Raw genomic sequence first — 21,835 nt, 5'->3', positions numbered from 1 at the left:
AGGCCCCATCTTGACCTTTAGAATAGAAATATACAGTGGTTTAGATATATTCAGACATATTTTGTTGCAAAGAACATTTTATCTTCTGAAACAAATATCTAATTTTTTAGAACTATCCTCTTACAGTGTTATTGAGTAAATCGGCGGATGTTGTCTCATTTTGACACTTGTTGATATCAAGAAGTAAGGTACACATCTTTCTCAGGTAACTTTCATATTTGTTTTTGATAAAAGATATATTTTAATGTAAAAAAGGTAAAATAGAAATAGATTGCATAGGACCGACTTAGGTTGTAACGTTTGTCCAGATGTCGATGACCAGAAGATCAGCATGATCAATGCCGCTGTCTCAGTGCCTGCTAACACTGCTGATGATGATGTGGTGATATTGTGATGCTGAGTCAGTGAAAGTGGGTCTCTAGCCTCCGTGGTCACTGGGGATTTTATATGCCTCGCTTTTCGTTCGGCGTATATATTATATAGGCATAGACGTTTATAGATGTATTTGTACCATTGTCTGTCTCTCAGCGAATTCGACTAGTCCTTATAATAATAACCCGTAGCAAAACCCTTACAGATAGCAAATTTCGACGAGTCCTTACGATACCTTAACTATTGGGCAGATTGGCAAGGACTATAGGACTAGTGCCATTCTCTTTCAGATTAAATCCTCCTTGGGGCACTTATTGCATTTTCCTTGCTCAAGAAAATCTACATGACATCGTTGTAACCATTTTCCTTAATAAAAAATGTTACCACACAAAAAACTTCGTTTTTGTATGATATACGACCACCCTTACGGGGCCTCACCCCCCACGGCGCCTCACACCAGGGAGACAACTCTCACCCAAATCACTTTCCTTATGTCATCTGTAAGAGACAGACGTGCTGATTTTTCACACAAGACAAAATAAAGAGAATCTATCGTTCGACAAGATTCATGGCTGACCAAACTGTATGTATGGTACATTTCTTTCATTGCAAAGGCGTAATACCTCGCATTGTAAAGTTATAGAGTTGTAATTATACACCACGTGCACGGAATTCAAATGGCCGTAATGGCGTCCATATTGTAGTTCCAAGGGCTGATACATGTAACACCAAGGCCATTAGAAACCGCTTGGGGTTTTGTTATATCATACAGCATTGGTCTACAATTTTTTCCTTCACAAAAACCAAAGGTGGTGTGTTAATTTATAAACTACACTTACCTTTTTTACGGGTTTTACACCTTAGCGCGTAACACGCCCCTTTGGTGTTATAATTATACTACGACATTGGCTATTAGTATCGCGTTACAAATCGCATTCTACATTACGCCTTTGCTTCTAGTTTCACAATTTATGCACATATCTTTCCGATGTTTATATCGCACTGATACACTTTAATACCCTTCCCGCCCACCTCAGAAATTACGGTCTTTTTTACAAAGACCTTCAAACTGTGTACGGGTTGTTCTAAGACAGGCACGAACGCTGCCTAAAATGTCTGGCGGAGGACGGGTATGACAATGGGTCATGCCCGATATGCATTGCCTTTACCCCCCAGGCCCCAAAAAAGAGACAAGTTGACTTGCTCCACTTTAAGGTCTATTCAAGGCGGTGGTAGATATCAGATCTGCTAAGACGTCCCCCACCCCCCCTTCCCCATCTAAAAGGGTAAAAAAGCTGCCGAGACTGTCTTCCCCGCTCCCTCTCTGGGCACTGCACCCTCTCCTGCACTGTCTTTGGCAGACTTTTCTGCGTTACTTAAGTCGCAGATGGTGTCGATGATGGAGGAGGTGAAGTCTCTGCTCCGGCAGGAGCTACGGGCTGAGCCTTCCCCGTTGTCGGCGCCGGACGCGGCTTAGAGACCTTGTGTTATGCCCGGCGTCAGTCAAGGCAGACCACTTGGTCTCGGGGACGATCCGAGACCTGGCTTCGGCTCCGGCTCGAGGTCGCTCCCCAGCGCAGGGGTGGCGGGTGCCAGCCCGTGCACTACTGACGCACAATTTTCCCTAGCGGAGCCAGATGCCTCTTCCGAGGCCGAGGATTCCACTAGTGGATACCTAGCCCGGAGCCAGGTGGGTTCCCTTGGTCTCGGGGACGATCCGAGACCGAGCTTCGGCTCCAGCTCGAGGTCGCTCCACAGCGCAGGGGTGGCGGGCGCCGGCCCGTGCACTACCGACTCACAATTTTCCCTAGCGGAGCCAGACGCCTCTTCCGAGGCCGAGGCTTCCACTAGTGGATACCTAGCCCGGAGCCAGGTGGGTTCCCTTGGTCTCGGGGACGATCCGAGACCGAGCTTCGGCTCCAGCTCGAGATCGCTCCCCAGCGCAGAGGTGGCAGGCACCGGCCCGTGCACTACCGACTCACAATTTTCCCTAGCGGAGCCAGACGCCTCTTCCGAGGCCGAGGCTTCCACTAGTAGATACCTAGCCCAGTGCCGGGTGGGTTCACTTGAAACCCCGGCACCTCGGCACCGGGACTCGGCTTCGGGCCAGGTGCAGAGGCACGTGCGGGATAGGATTGTCCAGGTACTGCCTCTGGTGGCTGCGCCCATGCCAGAGTCGGAGACCCCCAAATTGACTAAGGTCAAGCAGGGCCGGCGGTTGCCCCCCTTTCCCGCATGCGGTGCGGAGTCTTCCTAGGGGTGAATTTCAACACGGTGAGAGGACGTGTATCTCTGTCACAAGATATCAAGTTCCTTATGCGCAAGTCACACTGCTCGTACACCAGTTACTGGGCAACATGGCGGCGACAGTGGATGTGGTCTGGCGGGCACGCTTGAGAATGAGTCCCATTGAACAAGCACTCCGTCGACTGTGCTCGAGACTTCATAGTGGCTCATTACACACCTTCAGTGGTGGACCGAGGTCGGGAATCTGCCCGGGGGCTCCCCCTCGACACTCCCGTTCCGTCTGTCACAGTTCAAACAGACACGTCACTCTCCGGCTGGGGAGGTATTCTGAATGATCACACTGCCTCAGGACTATGGTCCCAGCAGGAGATCAAACTGCATATCAATGTGCTAGAACTGAGAGCGGTCAGGTTGGTGTTCCAACGCTTCCCGGATCTGCTTCGTGGCCAAGTGGTTCATCTAGACAACCAAACAGCGATGACTTACATCCGGAAGCAGGGGGGAACGGCATCTCCGTCGCTTCGCAAAGAGACATGACAGTTCCTACCATGGTGCGACTCTCACGATATCAGGGTGCTACCTGTTTATCTCCCGGGGGTGGACAACGTCCGTGCGGACGCTCTGTCTCGCCGGATCCTCGCTCTTCACGAGTGGAGGATCGACCCGGGGATATTCAGGATTTTCTGCCTGTTATACAGGACATTACAGGTGGATCTGTTTGCGTCTGGGGTGAATCACTAGACACCAACGTTCTGCTCCCAAGTCCCCGAGCCGAGGTCGGTGGCACCGGAAGCCTTCCAGTTAGATTGGACGGACAGAGTTCTGTGGGCATTCCCCCCAGTACCTCTGATTTCCAAGGTCCTGTCTCAGCTAGGCACTCAGCCTGCGTGACTACTTGTGCTCCTGGCACCTCTTTAGTCGGCGCAGAGTTGGTTTCCAGTAATACTCAGGTTTCTGGCTCAGCCTCCTGTTATATTACCTTTACGACCGGACCTCCTATCCCAGAATAGGGGCCCTCCACCCGAATCCCAGGATTCAATGGGTGGCTTGGCAACTGTCAGGAATCGCCTCCAGAAGAGCGGTATTCCTGCACGAGTTGCAGACACAATACTGGCTTCGCCGAGGGATTCGACAAATGTTCAGTACGAGGATAGATAGACCTGCTATGCGCGCTGGTGTGGCGATAGAGGGATTGCAGATATTTTTTCTGCAGATATCGTAGCTGTGCTTGAGTTCCTCCAGTCCGGCCTGGCCGCATCAATAGTCCAAGGGTACTCTACAGCTATCGCAGCTTTTCACGTCCCTGTCGACGGGGCACTTCTAGATGCACACCCTTTAGTGCAGCGCTTTTTAGCAGGTGTGGACAGGATCCAACCGCCGGACTTGGGACTTGTCAATCGTTCTTGATTGGCTGTCCGGTCCTTCCTTTCGGGATCTGTCGTCTCTCTCTCTTCAGCTGTTGAGCTGGAAGACGGCGTTCCTTGTGGCGGTAACGTCTGGCAGATGGGTAGGCGACATTCGTGTTATGTCAGACGATCCCGAAATAACTTTCTTCCACCGGGACAGAGTCAGTTTTCGACTACCGGACTCTTACCGTCCTAAGGTCACACACGCCTTCCACGTGAACGGCTCCTATTGAGCTACCTGCTCTTTCACAGCCTTCCTCGTCGGGGACCACTGCAAGACATGCTCATGTCTTGGATGTCCGCAGGACCCTCAAGGCCTATATCAGCAGAACTATGGGTATCCGTAACGATAACCAACTATTTTGCTGTTACGGCGATAGAAAGGCTGGCTCACCTGCGAGCAAACAATCTATCTCGAGGTGGATAGTTTCAACCATTTGTACAGCGTATACGCTTGCAGGTAGGGACCCCCCTACCAGGTTGAAGGCTTACTCGGTTAGAGCAGTGGCTACGTCACAAGCGTACGCCGCGGCTCTGCCCATTGAGGAGATCTGCTCTGCGGCTATTTGGAGCCAGCCGAGCACGTTCATCAAACATTACCAACTCAACAAACACTCAAGCGAGCGTGCTCGGTTTGGTCAGTCAGTTCTCCGAACTGGGCAAAGTTCTAATCTCTAGCCGATTGAGCATTTGAGATTTTAGACAGTCCTTCGGTTATACTGCTCAGTAATGGTCCGGATTTTATCTTCTGCGGTCGATAAATATCAGTCCCTACTACTCGATAATACTCGTATTTTGCACACGCACTCCTTCGATCCTTGGGGACCCTCTGGCCTAGCTCAGCGCGGGTTATAGTCTCCAGTAATCTACGCCCCTATATCACTTGTTCAAAAAAGTGTGGGAGGTGTTTCGAGTTCTCAACTTATGACAAGCCGCAAAAACAGGCTTTATCATAATATATGGTCGACCACGCCCTGTCTCTAGCCCCCGCCTTTCGACGGTGGTGCCTCACGATAAGGTTGGTTCCATTTATTGAACTCTATAATTTATTGTGTTGAATAATCAAATACGATGTATTTATTTACGCCTGTTGCTGACGGATGCCACTTCCTAGGTTATCTTTGGGAGTCTGTCTTGATGCAATAAGTGCCCCAAGGAGGATTTAATCTGAAAGAATTTTACAAACCTGTAGAGGTTATGAATTCTCTGATGAGATTCCTTGGGGCACGGCCACCCACCTCCCCACATTCCATCATCATTTGACATATGGAAAGTGATTTGGGTGAGAGTTGCTCCCCCTGGCGTGAGGTGCCGTGGGGGGTGAGGCCCCGTAAGGGTGGTCGTATATCATACAAAAACAAAGTTTTTTGTGTGGGAACATTTTTTATTAAGGAAAATGGTTACAACTATGTCATGTAAATTTTCTTGAGCAAGGCAAATGCAATAATTCCCCTTAAGGAGGATTTCATCAGAGAATTCATAACCTCTACAGGTTTGTAAAAATTTCTGACGCTGTCTCTCATGTCACAGTATTGTGTAGTGTAGACCAGCCTTGGACGCAAGTGGAAAATATCGGTATCTACAAGTGACAAACATCAGATTAAGACAGATTTAATAAAAATTTGTGATTTTTTAAGTATTTATTTTTTTACCAGTCTGATCATATTCAGCAAGTGCTAACTGGCATCTGTCGAATCATTCCAATCTGCTGACAAATTGTTTACTGTTTTCGGAAAAGCGGACTAATCATGCTAATGATGATACATCTAAATCTGTTGTGTAAACATGGTGAAATTTAATCATGTTTTTGTTAATCAAGATATTCCATGATTAGGAACTGTTGTGTGTTCCAACTAAAAATTTATAATCTTTGTATTATCCTGTCACAGTACCAATTACAATGTGAACATTTTAATAACATGAACAAAATACAGAGATTATAAACATTTTTGTAGTGAATCCTTTTTACTATGTATATATGATTTATATATTGAGAATGTTATCTCTATTTATGGTCCATATGGTACATAATAGTAACGTTAATGGCCAACTGAATAAAGTCATTATGAAGCACATGTTACAATCATTGATCATGTTGATCAATCTGATAATGATTTTATGGGCCTGTATAATGCAGACACCAATTATGACGTCATAGATTTTGAACACAAACATATTTTTGATAGGACATTCTTCTACATGATCTTAAGGTGATATAAACATAAAAATGTCATACATGCCATGTCACATGTCTCAAGCACAATCCATGTGATGACCTCACACTCTATCATTGCTGACGTCATGTTGATACTGTTATCTTCTTGTCATGGTTCCCCCAGCGCTGCTTTTCTACAGCTATTTATCAACATGATCAATTACAAATGCTGCACATGAGATTTTTAAAAGCATATTGATTTAACAACACAAGTGTCAAAACTAGGGCTGTGTCTTGGCAAAGCAATTGCATTGAAATATACTGTGACACAGGTGTCTGTAGCGGTACGCATTGCCATATATTGAGAGCTATAGTGTTTGCCACTGATTGTACATGCAGATCCTATTTTCTGCATTCTAAAGTAAGTATTACTCAGCATGGTCAGTCTCCACCATTTTGTAGTCATGGATAGAGGGAGATAATGTTAGAGAAAAACACTTCCGCATTTCAGCCGATTTGTTAATCAGTATCAAATGGAAACACAATTTATGAATGAATTTCTTTGTAGATTTTAGGTTAAACGATACAAATAATAACAACAGTTGAACATGGAAAATATTTTGCAATACAGGTATGTTTTGTTTAAAAATCTTATGGCAGTATGCTTGTAATGCAATGCAGTTTGTCACTGACCCGATGTCTGAGTCAAGTAAAAATCTGTTCAGTCTTGTAAGTTTATCTGATAAAAGTCCATATAATAACACTAAAATCAACTGAAAAAATGCTGAGAGCCATGTTCGAGCTGGTAGTCTCAAAGGTTTTGGCACAGACTGTGCATGTAAATCTTTGTAATATCTAATATCTGTACATCAATGTCTATATTATTCTGAGGGCAGCCTCACAACATTCTTGTTTTACTTGTTTAATATTAAAAGGATATCTTTTTCCCTCAGAATATCAGGAACATGTTGCTCTGCATCCGTATGAATCATCATGATCATAAAGACAGATTTATTGATGTTATTCGTAACTGATATCCTCCTGTACAGCAGTTTGTTTTAAGCTGCCTAGGAACATGTTGAAACTACTTTGACTTGTCAGATGCTTGTGAATATGATTAAGCCATAATTATCATATATATTATTGACACTATACCGTATTTGACGTAATAAGCGCCCCGCTCTAATAAGCGCCCAGGCGGATATTGTCTAATATATTGGCTTGTCAACAATCCCAATTTGCACCCCTTCCGATCAATGTACACAAGACTTATTAATTTGTGTATAATATGCACTCGTGTGTTATATGCACCCTTAAGTATGGGCAATTAAATTCTGGAAAATATATCTATCGTGTATAATGAGCACAGACTTTTCTTTTGTATCATTTCAGGCTGTCAGCATAAACCACGAAATTTACGATCTTTCATCTCTGTTTTTTTTTTTCTTACCAAAATTTTATTCTAATAAGAGCCCCCTTTTTCTAATTTTGAGAGCGCCTTGGGCGCTTATTACGTTGAATACAGTAATCCCTTGAAAATGATCTATTGAGACAAATTATTGTGTATAGCAGTAGCAACATGGTAGGGTAGACGTTGCAGAGTACAGTTGCACAATGCTAATGACACCTCTATTCAAGTGGATTTCTGAGGCCAGAAATAGTCCCATCCACATGTGATCTTATCAAACACTGTGTAGTAAAGGTGTTTTGTTATTGAACAGATGATCTTTTCATGGGTAAGTAATAAATACATGTAATAGCCAAACTAAAGTTAAGAGTTGGTGCTCACAATACATCCTCATACTAGTTTGTCGGGCCCATGTTGAACATATCGAATGCTGTGTTGCTGTGTTGCTGTGCTAGGGCTTGAATTGTGCTGCCTGCTGCAGCAAGTGCACATGTTATCTCCATCATGATCTGATCATGCTGATTGCCTGTGAAGTATTGATTTTGTCGCAAATGCTTAGGATAGGCATCATGTTAAAATGCATTTGAATTATCGTTTATGTTTTAATGTTGTGTTGACAGGGATAGAAATTAGCACTACCCCGCTAATGTTTAAGGTTTCCTAGGGCTGGTAGAATTTTTAACATTTTGGGGATGTTCCTATATGTTATCACTATTCAGTTTAGAAGATTTTCTAGGTTATACCTTGTTTATAACCTTGATTTTTACAGTTTTTGATCAGATTAGCATGGTTAGCATGATTAAGATGAACAACATGAGGAAGGATATGGAATGTGAATGAGCCCATTTACTATTGATTTTTGTCTACACTGAACAAATGACTAAAGTGTTGACCTAAAATGTCATAACTCTTAAGGTATTCTTATTTAAAGATTTTATTACTTGTTTTTTAAAGACCAACCCATCATCTAATCACTCTTTAGGCCTTTAAAATAATAAATTACAATCCCTAATCATATTGATCAAGTTTTTATCTCTCCCTCAAGGACTTTACCTGAAGCAAAAGGATAGCATTTTTGGCAAAAGCTATTGGACCCCAAAAAGTATTTTAATTGGGTAAATACATTTTAAGATTTAAAAAATATGAAATTATGTTTTGGATGTACCATATTTTCTGGAGTATAGTGTGCACCCAAGTATAATGTGCTCATCCCTCTAGCAGATTCATTTTTTTTTATCACAAAATTTTGAGTATTATGGGCTGAAAAAAATTACGCCGTACTCCTTCAGTGAATTCCGGTAAACGAACGGGTGATAAACAACTTGGTCAGTAAAGATTTGAAATTTGAAATAAAAAATCACCAGTCATGTTGATATATAACTGTTTTAAATATATAGGCTTGACTCGGAAACTAAATTAGCTGGTAATTGTGTTTCGGAAATTAGCTCCTTTGTACGCATGCTGGAAAAGCTTCATTTGGTATTTGGGGCGGTCTGGTAACCTTGTGGTTAATTAAAGCGTTCACTCGTCACGTAGAAGAGCCGGGTTCAATTCCCGACATGGGTACAATGTGTGAAGCCCATTTCTGGTGTCCCCCACCGTGATATTGCTGGAATATTGCCAAAAGAGGCGTAAAACCATACTCACTCACTGGGTATTGACGCGAGCTGCTTTCATATATTTGAGTTTTTCATTTAATGTATGCATTTCTGTATGCAAGTTAATTGAAAGTAATTGGGTTTTGAATATTTTGGGGGGGTAATTTACGCAAGTAGGCTGCTTATCTGTAGCTCTGCTTTTGTGATACTATGGTCTGTATGAGTTATGATGCTAGGGGAAACGTGTTGTAAGATTGTATGTACCTCCTACATATTTCACCATAATCTTGATAACATTCATTATTTTTAAACCAAAATATTGTTATGCATCTGCTTTTTCCTCTTTGTTGTGAACAATCTCATAGTATAGAGGCTCAGGCACCATTTGTATCTAGAGTAACGTTTAAACACAGTGACACATAGCAGTGTATACTGGAAATATTAGAGCTGAAATTAGCTGCATCAGGAAGATGTTAATGTATTCCCCAAAGAAACATTTATTTATGTATTTTCTGAATATGTGGATCCATTTAGATTGTGTCACTATAGATATATATAATATTGTGAAGGTTTGTATCATGGTTTAGTGGTAATACTGTGTAGTTCAAAATTAGCCATTAAAGTAAGTAGAGGCCTGAAAAGGGTCCATGTCATAACCCTAATATTAAATAGTGCTCATATTTAGAAAAAACAGCCTTTTTCACGCATATCTGCATATCCAGTTGATCATGTCAGAAATCCAATACTTGCAAGTATAAGAAATTCATAAGATCAGTCATACCAATATTTCACAGTTATCTGTAATATTAAGATTTGACATTTCTTGTGGGCCAAAACATTAAAAAAGGGCCCTAATCTTGCCTGGTTCTCTGTGTACCGTTTTTATACCATCTTTCAATGATTTCGATTCATATTAACAGTGATTAAAGCAATATTATATATTGCCATGCAAACTGGGTTTTGTCCGACACCAGATATAGCTCCCCAACCACTCGACCCTTGAAATCACTACCAGCCAATTTGTGTACATCACACATTCCAGTAGTGTTTTGATTCGAAGCTACACTGGTAACTGTTTCATGTTTAAATGTATCTTACCTCCTTTTAATGCCTCGGCCTTTACTGGTTAATTTATGATATCATCAGTATATTATATGTATATGTAATCACTTAGGTCATGTTGATCATGCAGAGCTAAAAGTCTAATTTTTTTGTAATGTTGTTATAACATGGATAAACAGTATAAACAGAATAAAGTTATGATAATGACTATATTGATTATGTGCCAAGTTGTAACAGCTTTCATACATAAACGTTTCCACTGAGCTGAACTTAAAATGTATCAGGATGAACATTAGCATGATGAGAGAGACCGTAAAAACACAACTGAACATGACCATTGCCCATTCTACATGGTCGGGTTGCCGAAAATACAGGCCATTTGAGATGTTTGCCATCAGTGATGAAAAGTGGGGTCAGGAGCCAAGTAAACAAAGACATTTTTTTCCATTCTTGTTAAAATCAGATAATTGTCTACAATATGATGCCTCTATGCATGGAGAGCTGATAACACCTTCGTAGGAGGTCCCAAAGGTGAACTTTCCGCTTAACTGGTCAGCGCTGACACTTCTAAATTCTCAGAATGAGCAAAGCATTCAGACAAGCACATCTAATTTCTGTATCTCGGAGGCTAAGGTTTTCAAGAAGAGCTGAATGCAAAACAAGAACCTTTGCTACTGTATTTTTTGTCTATTTTGAACAAACTGTTGTTGTTTAGCACGATGTCTTCTGCTCCCAAAAGTATGTACTTTGAGGGGTACAATTGTGTTCTGTGGCAGTTGTCTTTTGCTGTGATCACAATTTCTGAATGAAGGTGGTAGAGAAATGAAGCTGACATGTTTTAGAAAGCTTGTGTGTGGGTGTGTGTGGTGTGCGTGTGTGGTGTGCGTGCATTCGTGCGTGCATGAGAGAGAGAGAGATGTTACTTTGGATAGAGAGAGAGAGACGTTACTTTGGATAGCCCATGAGAAGTACTGCTCCATACCATCTTTAAGACATTTCAGAATTATGTTTTATTCACTTTTCAAATTTCGAATTGAGAACTTCGTTAAAATATTTTTCAAAGTGTAGTCAGGAATGGAAGTCACCAGTTTGAAACTAGTGACGTAAAGTTTGAGCAAGCTGCTTTCTGATTGTGGACTTCTTGTCAAGGTTCACAAAAAGTCGTTCTGTCATGACCAGTAACAGGATGTCCCCAGATTTTTGCTTAGCAGTAGCGAGTACTGAGTTCTGAATTTAATGAGATTGGCTATGTTATTTGGATATTTTGATTTCAAGCCAAGCACCTAGCTGCCAAACTTGGTTGATAATTCTTGCATCATAATTGAAATTGGGATGGCAATGATGTGCGCAAGAATGAACACTGCATGATGTTTCATCTGATTACTAATTTTAATTATATATACTTTGAATTAAGTGTACTAATATAAACAATACTTTTTATTTTCAGGCTAGTTGAATATCCCAATGTCAAGGCCAGACGACCGAGATCCAATCCTGCCCAATGCTCCACCCCCATACACCCAGCCACAAGAGAATGTAGGGGCAGCCATCCCAAATGAACCCCCCCCCAAATATGAACCTCCGAAGGGGGAATACCCAGCAACGTACCAGGGTGGATACCCACCTCAGGGTGGATACCCACCTCAAGGTGGATACCCAGGACAGGGTAAGCTGTGTTTTATTATTATGGGATTCTTACTTTTTAAGCAAAATGCAAAGAGGTTGCAAAGGAGATTGTCACCCAATGTCCTAAACCAATGCACATTAAAAGTATTTTGTCATTACACTACTCTATAGGAAATCTACCACTGAATGTTTTAAGCATCAGTAAATTAGTCCTCATCCATGATTGTTGGGGAGCACTGATTCCGATAATGGATGATATTTGAATAAAATTTGATTCTAAATTCTGTTTACAAAATTCACTAATGATTCATTCTGTCATGGTATAGTTTTATTAGTTTTAAATTGCTAACAGACACCATCAACCAGTGAAATGGCACATTCTTCATCCTGTCATCACATGATTTTGGTTTTCAAACAACAGCTTTACATATCTACAGATTTTGGCTAAACTTGGTGGTTGGTCACCAATGTAAGACATGCAACTCCCTATCACCATCTGATTAACCTGGGACATGGCCTTGTCATCATGTCAAATAATGCAAAAAAATGTTTGTTGTGGGAAAGTTAAGGTTCTCTTGCAGTAGCCTAGTGATTAAAGCATTTGCTCGCTCGCTCATTCACTCACTCACTCACTCACTCACTCACTCACTCACTCACTCACTCACTCACTCACTCACTCACTCACTCACTCACTCACTCACTCACTCACTCACTTAGCTAGCTAGAGAGGTAATGGTGCTTCTGTTTTTCCAGCAGGTGGATATCAAACATGTCCGCCATCAGTCATCATGGTGACGACGACATTTGGGCCCCACTCCCAGCAGATGCAGTGCCCTCACTGCCTGGCTCACATCATGACCAACACGGACCACCAGGCTGGCGGGCTCACATGGCTGGCTGCAGGACTCATCTGTCTGTTTGGGTAGGTGGGATGGTAGGATGAACAGTGGATCTCTGTATATGGTCATAATGATGGCGCTGATGATGGGGGACAAGGAACACATCAATTAGCAGTCCTACACATTTCGATTGAAGTGCCGCGAGCACCCCTTTCCCTGCCATGTCTTCTATCTTAAATCTTTTTAAGTATGTCATCGGTTATGTTTGCTATGACGTTCGGTTTTATCATGTTTACGGCATAGATCTAGACTCAATTATTTACAGTTTGCCTTCATATAGCAGGAATTTTGCCACAACCAATAAACAAACGCACACAAACAGGCACACACGCACGCACACACAGTGTCTGAACTGATTCTTTTTGCATCCACATTAAAATTACATTACATTGGAATCATGTATGATCTGATCAACTCACCATAAACCCGCCTTGAAATGATCATTATTTGTTAGAGATACAAAGTCTTCATTCTTCCTATCAAATCCTATGACACTTCTTGTCAGTTTTGATATTGGCCATGACATTAAGAATTTTTTACCCTAAATCACCCATAGATCAGGGAGAAAATGTGTTAACAGCTGATTGCTATTTCCGCCTTATTTTACGAGACAAATACACATGTAATCTTAACCTCTGCGTATGAAACATTGTCCTGCATTCAGTACACAAATACCAATGAATTTTTAAATCATCATGTCTAGTGATGTTTTATCGTAAATTTCATGTTTTCTTTGACCAAATTTGCAAGCAGCAAAACAAGCACACAAACTCCTATTGCCACCATGACCATAACACACAAGATGCGTAGTAAAGCAGTGCGCATGAAAAGGGAAGTAACTGCACTCTATTTTTAATTGCATTGTTTTTAGGTGTCGTGTGTTCCAGATGCGGAATATTTAAGGATTTTTTTTTAAAAATGGAAATAAAAATGAAATGTTGCGGCAGACTTTGTGATCATGCAGCGATGTCTGAGAACCAAGAATATTTATTTTTTAGCTTTATGTAGCTCAATATTTTTTTATATTTGGCATGAATTTGTTGGGCCAGTCTGCCAGATCAGTTTTAGAATTTAAAACAAACAAATCCCTTGACAATAAAATACGACCAATTTTAGGTTTGTCTAATGTTGGAAATCCTAATAACTAAAATTGGAACAGCCCTACTGGCAAGCTCTCAGTTGCAGCCAATCAGAATGAAGTTTCAATAGTTGCCATGCAGCAATTGTTTAAAACTGGTTACTTCCATTCCAGACTACGCTTAGAAAAACATGTTCTCTATTCAAAATTTGAAAACTGAACAACTGTCTAGATTGTATGTCAGTACTTCCCACGGGCTATGCCAAGTCTCTTTGGACCAGGGTGCCGTTGCACAAAGCAATCTTAGCGCTAAGGTGATCGTAACACCCATACCTTAACATATGTTACCCTCCAAATGTTTATCCTGTTGAAGCAGAAGATAGACAACGATTTTGACGGAATCAGTCAAATCAGAATTTCAGAATACCATATACTAATCTTGGTGAGATTGCATGATTAGAAAACACATTCCGACGGTCACATCCCTGATGTCATAAGTGACGGATGAAAGGTCGTTCTGACATGACCCATTATGGGATGTCCTCAGATAGTGGTAGCGAGAACTAAGATCTGATTTTAATGAGATTGGTGCCAATGACACTGTTCAAATTGTAATGGATGGTTAGTATAGGTTCCCAGTGCCTGAACGTGATGAAAGGCCCATGCACTTAGAAAATGTGTTCTTACAGATAAACATGACAAACACAAGGTAATGAGGAACATAAAGACAAGCTTAATGACCTTTCTTTTATTCATAATATAAACCTGGGGATTCAGGAATTGAATTTTAATCTAAGTTGAAAAGGAGGGATAAACTTTCCATAGTTCCACTGTTTGTTAACTTAGTGATTAACAGATAACCTTAGTTCATAATACACCTATTATTGATGCTGTAACCATGGTAACTGCATGTTTTGCAGCTGCTGGCCGTGCGCTCCGCTTCCTTTCTGTATTGGAGAGTGTCAGAATGTCAGCCACTCCTGTCCCCAGTGTGGTGTGCATCTTGGGATGTTCTATAGGGCCTCCTAACCCTGTAGACAATGGTGGACATTCTACCCGTATCTAAATCCTAGCTGTCTGGTTTCAGTGATAATACAGTATTATCTTATCAATATGTACACACTATTTATTCTGTTATTCAGCAATATTATTGTATCTTTTGATTATATACATTTATTCTGTTATTAAAAATGTTAACCTCTTAACGGTTATTTCAAAAGAGAGAATACATGTAATTTCCTTAATATTGCTTAACAGAATGCATGATTGGGTATAGAAGCATTCATAAAATATAGCATGCTGTTATCATAAAAATGTAATAACTGTTAGAATGCTAGATACCTGTACTCTTGTTGGTGTATTGACGATTACACGGGTAATTTTGTTGTGGTTCACCATTTTCACATATGAAAATGTTGGTGTATATTAGTCCCGGGACTCAATCAATCATAAATTTGTGATGCTAAGGTTATGACAATGACACTTTGACTTTCATTTTCAAATTCAAACACTCCTTAGTGATCATATGAATGTTAGCGCGGTCATATTGTAGTGGTCATTCTCATGCCGTGAGCTGTAGATACTGGTTTGTATTGGTGGACATGGTGAAGGTGAATGAAATATGCATGTGAATGAGGGTGCAAGCAATATATATTTTACATGTACTTCATACAGTATAATGGGTTTCTGATAGGGGTCAGAAAATCCTTTGTTTCTGTAGGCCATAGACTCATAACAACATGTAGAAAAATGTTGAAATTCAACATTTGTTCAGTTTTCTTAAAAAGTATAGAACATCTTAATCAGGTGTTTATTATATCATATATATGCTGATAGTTGATGCTACCATCCAATATCATTGTTATGGTTCTTATTGTGTTTTAAGGAACAAACTATTTATCCCTAAAGATAACCAGATAACTGGCCAGGCATTGAATATGTTTTTTAAATCAAGTGTTTTCTTTGTTTTTATGAGTCAGTGACCGATTACCTCTGTTTCAGCACGGACAGAATTTTCAGTATTTTGAACACTTACTGACTTGGCAGTGTAATTTGAACAATGTTGAAAAGATCTTGAAAATATATAGTGTGCCTTGATATATGCCCAGCCATTAAAAACACACTGGACTCCATGTACATGTTGCTGTAAGATATTAAACATCTCAGAACTTTTTGGAGAATAAGCATAATTGTCCCTCCTAACCAACCAAAACAAACAACTTATGACAAAATAAAAAAATATATTGAAATATTGAACTGGACAAGATGGATACATGTGTATATTCATTTTTACCTCTCAAAGACTACTGGTAAAAAATGTGCAACCTTGCCCTGTTGTACTCTGCACCTGACTTTTTATTCTTTTGCACTGTGTTGTGGTTGGTAGTTATTCAGTTGGTGTTAACTTTGCAGGTGCTGGCTGGGGTGCTGCCTTATCCCCTTCTGTATCAACGATCTACAAGACGTTCATCACACCTGTCCTAACTGTAAACGCTTGGTGGGGGTGTGTAAACGGCTAGACTGAGACCAACACATGACCATACAGGGAACTGATGCACATCACACTACAACAGTTGCAGTACAATACAGGGTGACTGGTTAATTCATGAGGTATTATTGATGCAAAGAGGTGTAAGGTTAGTAGGAATGGCCCAGGTATGTTCATACAAGGAGGTTTAAGAGCTGTTTGTCTTTGAGAATTCGGTTGACTATTCGGAAACACTTGCTGTGAACAATCAAAAATGGCTAGAAATGGGACATTTCAGAACATTTCAGAATAGTTAACAGTCCTGCTAAAAGATTGTGGATGGATGTTTTAATATATGTATTCTGCATGGTCATTAGCGGCGTATTGGATGCATGTAAAAAAGATGTAACTTTAAAATTTAATGATAGTAACAATTAACTCTGAAATCTGGTCTATTGTAACATGTTATGTTTTGGATTACACATTCTCATTAAAGTACAAATTAGTACTTGACCCACTCAGCATTCGAGGCTGACTTTGTGTGCTGGCAACTGGGTGCCTTACTCTGAGAGTATCGGTTCGATACCTGATGGGACTCTCCAAATTGGTACTTTACTGAGAAAGTGTAATCCCAAAACTTATGTTATATTTGACCACTTGCCATTCATGGCTTATTGTATCTGCAACTAAATATTGTGATGTGATAATGCATTAGTTTACTGTTACACACCACCAGGTGGGAGGAATTTTCAAGGTGGTCAATTACGACATACTTAAAAAAATGTGTAGTCCAAATTTCATTTTATTATTGAATTTAATTGTTTCATTTGACAATGGACTTTGATGTGACCTGTATCCCTGAATCAACTTGGTCCCGTTGTACAAAACAACCTTAACGCTATGTCAAGTCTATGTTAAGGTATGGTCGTTACGACCACCTTAGCGCTAAGATCACTTTGTACAACAGCACCCTGGTCTGTGATGCATGCTCTGTCAACATATTTGCATGTAAAGTTAACCTTTTTGTGATGCTATACAGGGTTATTTCACAAACAGTTGTGAGAATTCTTTCCATTTTGATATATACATGTACCAGTTTATGATGTAAAACTGACCTTGCTATTACCCAAGGTCATCTCTGATTGGCATTTTTCAGAAGTGAATGACAAATAATTTGTTATAAAGTCAAACTGGTTATGAAGTCCAAGAACCTAATTGACAAAACGTAGCATTTTAGGGAGGTTGTACATATACTCAAACACTTCATATTTTATTTGGTAGCGGGATATGTTCAGGGCAGTAACAATTCACCCATATTGGTGCTTGGATAATGGCAGGAAAATTAATTATGAAATACAACTTTGTAACATTGTATGCAAGTCATCTCTGAGGTGAGTCAAATTTATTTTATTTGTTTTGGTAGGTTTCTAATCATTCACAGTGATGGTGAAAGATAACTCCTTAGCATGGCATGTCAAGTTGTCATGCATTATATCCTGATACAACCTTAGGTGAATTGTTACAGGCCTAGACAATTTTCATGTGAATTCGCAGTTTCCCTTAGTTAGACTAACTTAGAGACTTAGATGATGATACTGAAAACTATGAATTAAGATGTAGAACATCCTTTGACTTCATCTTCCATGGGTTGTTTATGATTTTTCAGTTATTATTTTAGTCTGTGCTAGTAACTTTTGAGACTACTAGCAGACTAGTCTGAATCTGCTTTTTGAAGGCTTTTTCAGAAGAGTCTGGTTTTGACCTTTAGGTTCAGGGATTTATCTAGGATTACAAACTAAGTGTTCTTGGCAGGCCTATTGGGGAAAAAAGTTGTCATTTTGTTCAGAATCTCTTTTTGCATTGTGTTTCAACTTTGTGTGTAAAATTTCTATTTGTTGGTCCTATTATTAGTGAAATGTAAGTCACCTTGACCTTACCATCATGGTAGTTATGACTATATTAACATGGTTTGGGAATTTCACCACCTTTGGGCTGCATATCAGCCTCTGAGCAGGCCTAGATAAATCCCTGGGACTGTTATTAGGTGAGCTTACTAGAATCAGTGTTTGGGACTTGGCAATGTGCTATGGTTACAGGCAATACATTTTTGTTCTTGAAGCTAGAGATATATTGACAGAAACACATTCCTGTAGAGTAGAGTCAAAAGTGAACTTCATTTCGTTCAATTTGTCTTCCCAATTCTGTAAATTGTACAAATTAAAATCAATAAGCAATGTTGAGGGCCTTCCAAGAGATGTACTATACTACATGGGGCTGGGACGAGTCCAAATTTACTACCCGGGTACCCACACCCCTATTACCCAACCCAACCGGTATCCCCTGTTGGTGTCAAGAGAGAGGTACAAAATGTCCAATTTGGAATAGTTTGACCGTAGCCCTGGCAGAATGTATCTAGATACACGTATAAAAGGATGTGGTCAGGCATACACTGAAGTTGACTGAAGTTTTAGCTTTGTTCAAACATGTATTAGTCAGAAGGATTGTGTTAATAGTCAAAAGAAATGCGAACATTAGGGACTTAAAATTGTCGTGTAACCATGTAGTCTTAAAGTGAATTTTTGTCATGAAACAATATATCACGTGACTAACCATGGGTCCGGGTAGTCCTGTGGGTACCCAGCTCCTACTAAGTACACACCCGACCCGGGTACCCGAGTTACCCATCCCATCCCTAATACTACACAATACTTTGATGAAAGAGGATTATTTTGGTCCTTGGCAAATACAGAGTAGGGTAGTTGACAGAAGGTTACCGGTAGATGAAATTTCAGCGAGACTTTTGTCATGTTTGTCTTTCAGATTATTTTTGTAGGTGCTAAAGGAGGTTCAGGTGTCTTGTTTATTATTTGCATATTTTGTACTTGAAAAACAAACAATTTGCTTCTGTTTTGATGCTATTGAATTTCATGATAATGTCAATGTGCCTTACGTAACCTAAAGTATGTGCAATTTGGATTTTGTTTCAAATTCCTTGTTTTATATAATCTTGATAATGTTCATGTATTTTGTGGAAACATGGTTACATTATTTGAGACAAGAGATGCTATGTTGCTGAATTTTCAGCATTAAACTTGTTGACCTTAGTAAAGGATGTGTAATCATTTAGATTTATTCATGTTGTTGTGGTTGAAAATTTGACTCAAGAAACAGTGAAATGTGTTTGTGAAAAGAATTATATTATGTGTACAGACTTTGGTAGTTAGTCTGTTGGCGGTGATTTGATGTGCTATGTCAATGATTTTTTCAATTTGGTCATTCAAGCCGTTTGGTTGAAACCACATGGGTGATGATGGTGAAGGCCATTTGAAACCCAAGATACAAGTATCTTCCCTTGTGAAAAAACAGACTTATGATATAATAATATTAACAATAATAATAACAATAATATTGGCACAGATACATTAGTTCAATACATTATTCTTAGTTAGTGCAGATATGTGTTTCTATGCAGTTCACCAAGAGAAATCCAGAAAGGAAATCATGCAATAATTGCTGGATACTTAAATGATTTGTACAAACTTTGACTATTAGTATTTCCACATGGTGCTACTGCCTTTAGCTTTGCATGTTATTTCTGTGTGGCAAAAAATATTATATTGCTGCATCAAGCGTGTATTCTGTATATGTATAGTATCCAATAGATGGCATGAAAATAGGTTTAATGCAAAACACGTACAAAGCCTACTGTTGTCCTTTGTCCTGTGTGCTTCGAATCTAAGGCAGGCCTTACATGCTCAAGTATGATAACCATTGATAACAGGGCACCCAAAAGTAAATGTGAAAGTTATTTTGCTGCACTGACATAACATACAAGCTGTGGGTTTTTCAGGTCTGTGGAAATACTCCTGGTTAATCGGTGTAGACCTGTAAAGTACGCAAGTTGTGTCCTTGTCTCCAAACTTTAATTACAGCAATCATTTAAATCATCTGTCATTGTAACTTGTAAGACATAATTTAAGATCTTGATTATATAATGTAATACATGACACTTAATATTGAAATACAGCTTTAAAGTGACAGCAATCTACTGCATGTATTACCAATGAGATTGTCCTCACCGGTGACCATGGAGTCTCATGTCATACACACCAGTATTGACCTTGGTGAGAAGAAATATGCTTCAAGTCTTTGAATGGCATTTAGGAGTGATATACATAAGGGAGACCTTATGGATGTCAACTTTATTATGACCCCTTCATCAGTTGAATTATCTTAATAATTATGCTTGATAATATTGTTTGTGACCACCATCAATACTTCATGGTTTTGTGTATGCAATGTTCCTCCATCACTGATGGATATACATGTGTATTTTGCTGTGTTGTAGTGATGCGTGTCGATTTTCAGGCAAGTAATGAAATCAGGCTGTGTATTACTCAAACGAGTCCTACTCATTTTGGTATGAACCCTATCATTGCCTGATTCTGAAGCCATGAATGTGAGACATGAAATATTGAGTCTGATCTCACTGGTCTCCCTCTCTCTGAAACCAAGGCTGTCAAACAACTACTACACTGCAAAGCATCTACATATATATTCATGGATGATTGAGGAACATTGTGTCTACACACCTGTGAAGTACATAGGATTGTTTGTGTTATGATGTTGGTGTGTGACATTGTGAAGAAATATGCCATCATACTGTGGATCCTGGAGTCTTCCCTAAAAAATATATTCTTGCCTTGTAAACAAAAAGAATACAAATTCAATCTTGTTTTCTTTTGGATAAAGTAATAAGAGTCACAACTTACAACACGGATTTGTCATGTTTTACTGATGTAAAAGAAAATCCGGACACTCAGTAATAATCATTGCATTTGATGAAAAATGATTCCTCTTGAACAAAAAACAAATGTCCCCAAGTTTGATACTGAATCATTCAGTGTTACTCTGTGATTTTCTACTTTTGTTGTGATGTTTTGAAACTGACGAACATGCACATTTTCCAAAAACTTTCCTGCTATGATATGCTTTTGCTTATGCAGTTTATGTTACCTATGCTCATGTGTTACCTTAATTGTTTTACAACAATTGATAGATCTTTAACTGTGATATCGATGATGGTTTGCGCTATTTCTGACATAATAGGATCTGTTTTCTTACACTGTACAGTACCATATTATAATGATTTAGCTTGGCTCACAAACACTTTTATTCTTGTAATTAAATTGAACCATTTACCTTGAGCCTTTGTTGGTGTTATCTTTAGCTCACCAGACTGAAAGTGATGTCGCACATTATCAGTCATCTGTCCAGTTGTCTGTCTGTGATTAACTTTTACAGGTGCAGAGTCGCCAGAAAACTATGATTGTGGGTTCGAAATCCCGGTTCGCCCAGATTATGTTTCTAGGTTTGTCAGCACCATACCCATGCTCTTGGGTCTCACCGAAATGGCAAATGTCTGAGACCTGCATCACTTAGGGCTTTTCCTCCAACATTTCCTCCCACAGGCCATCATATAACTGGAATACTGTTAAAAGCAGTGTTAAACCCAAC

General features: G+C 39.9%; 1 protein-coding gene across 2 annotated transcripts; it reads left to right on the top strand.

The window, feature by feature from the left end:
• Positions 1–57: 57 nt before the first annotated feature.
• Positions 58–21,525, top strand: LOC124119164 (lipopolysaccharide-induced tumor necrosis factor-alpha factor homolog). 2 transcript variants are annotated; one of them, XM_046481583.2, is made up of 4 exons: positions 58–205; positions 11,696–11,914; positions 12,628–12,796; positions 16,264–21,525. In XM_046481583.2, exons 2-4 carry the CDS (start codon positions 11,713–11,715, stop codon positions 16,373–16,375), a joined length of 483 nt encoding a protein of 160 aa, XP_046337539.1. In that variant the 5' UTR covers positions 58–205; positions 11,696–11,712; the 3' UTR covers positions 16,376–21,525. The 2 variants fall into 2 exon arrangements, with proteins under 2 accessions (XP_046337539.1, XP_046337540.1); XM_046481584.2 differs by lacking the exon at positions 58–205 and adding an exon at positions 6,581–6,601.
• The last annotated feature ends 310 nt before the right edge of the window (positions 21,526–21,835 follow it).

This window comes from Haliotis rufescens, unplaced genomic scaffold (assembly GCF_023055435.1).
Source record: "Haliotis rufescens isolate VD_foot unplaced genomic scaffold, xgHalRufe1.0.p SCAF_6, whole genome shotgun sequence".
Lineage (NCBI taxonomy): Eukaryota > Metazoa > Mollusca > Gastropoda > Lepetellida > Haliotidae > Haliotis > Haliotis rufescens.
This window is presented reverse-complemented; position numbering and strand designations above follow the sequence as displayed.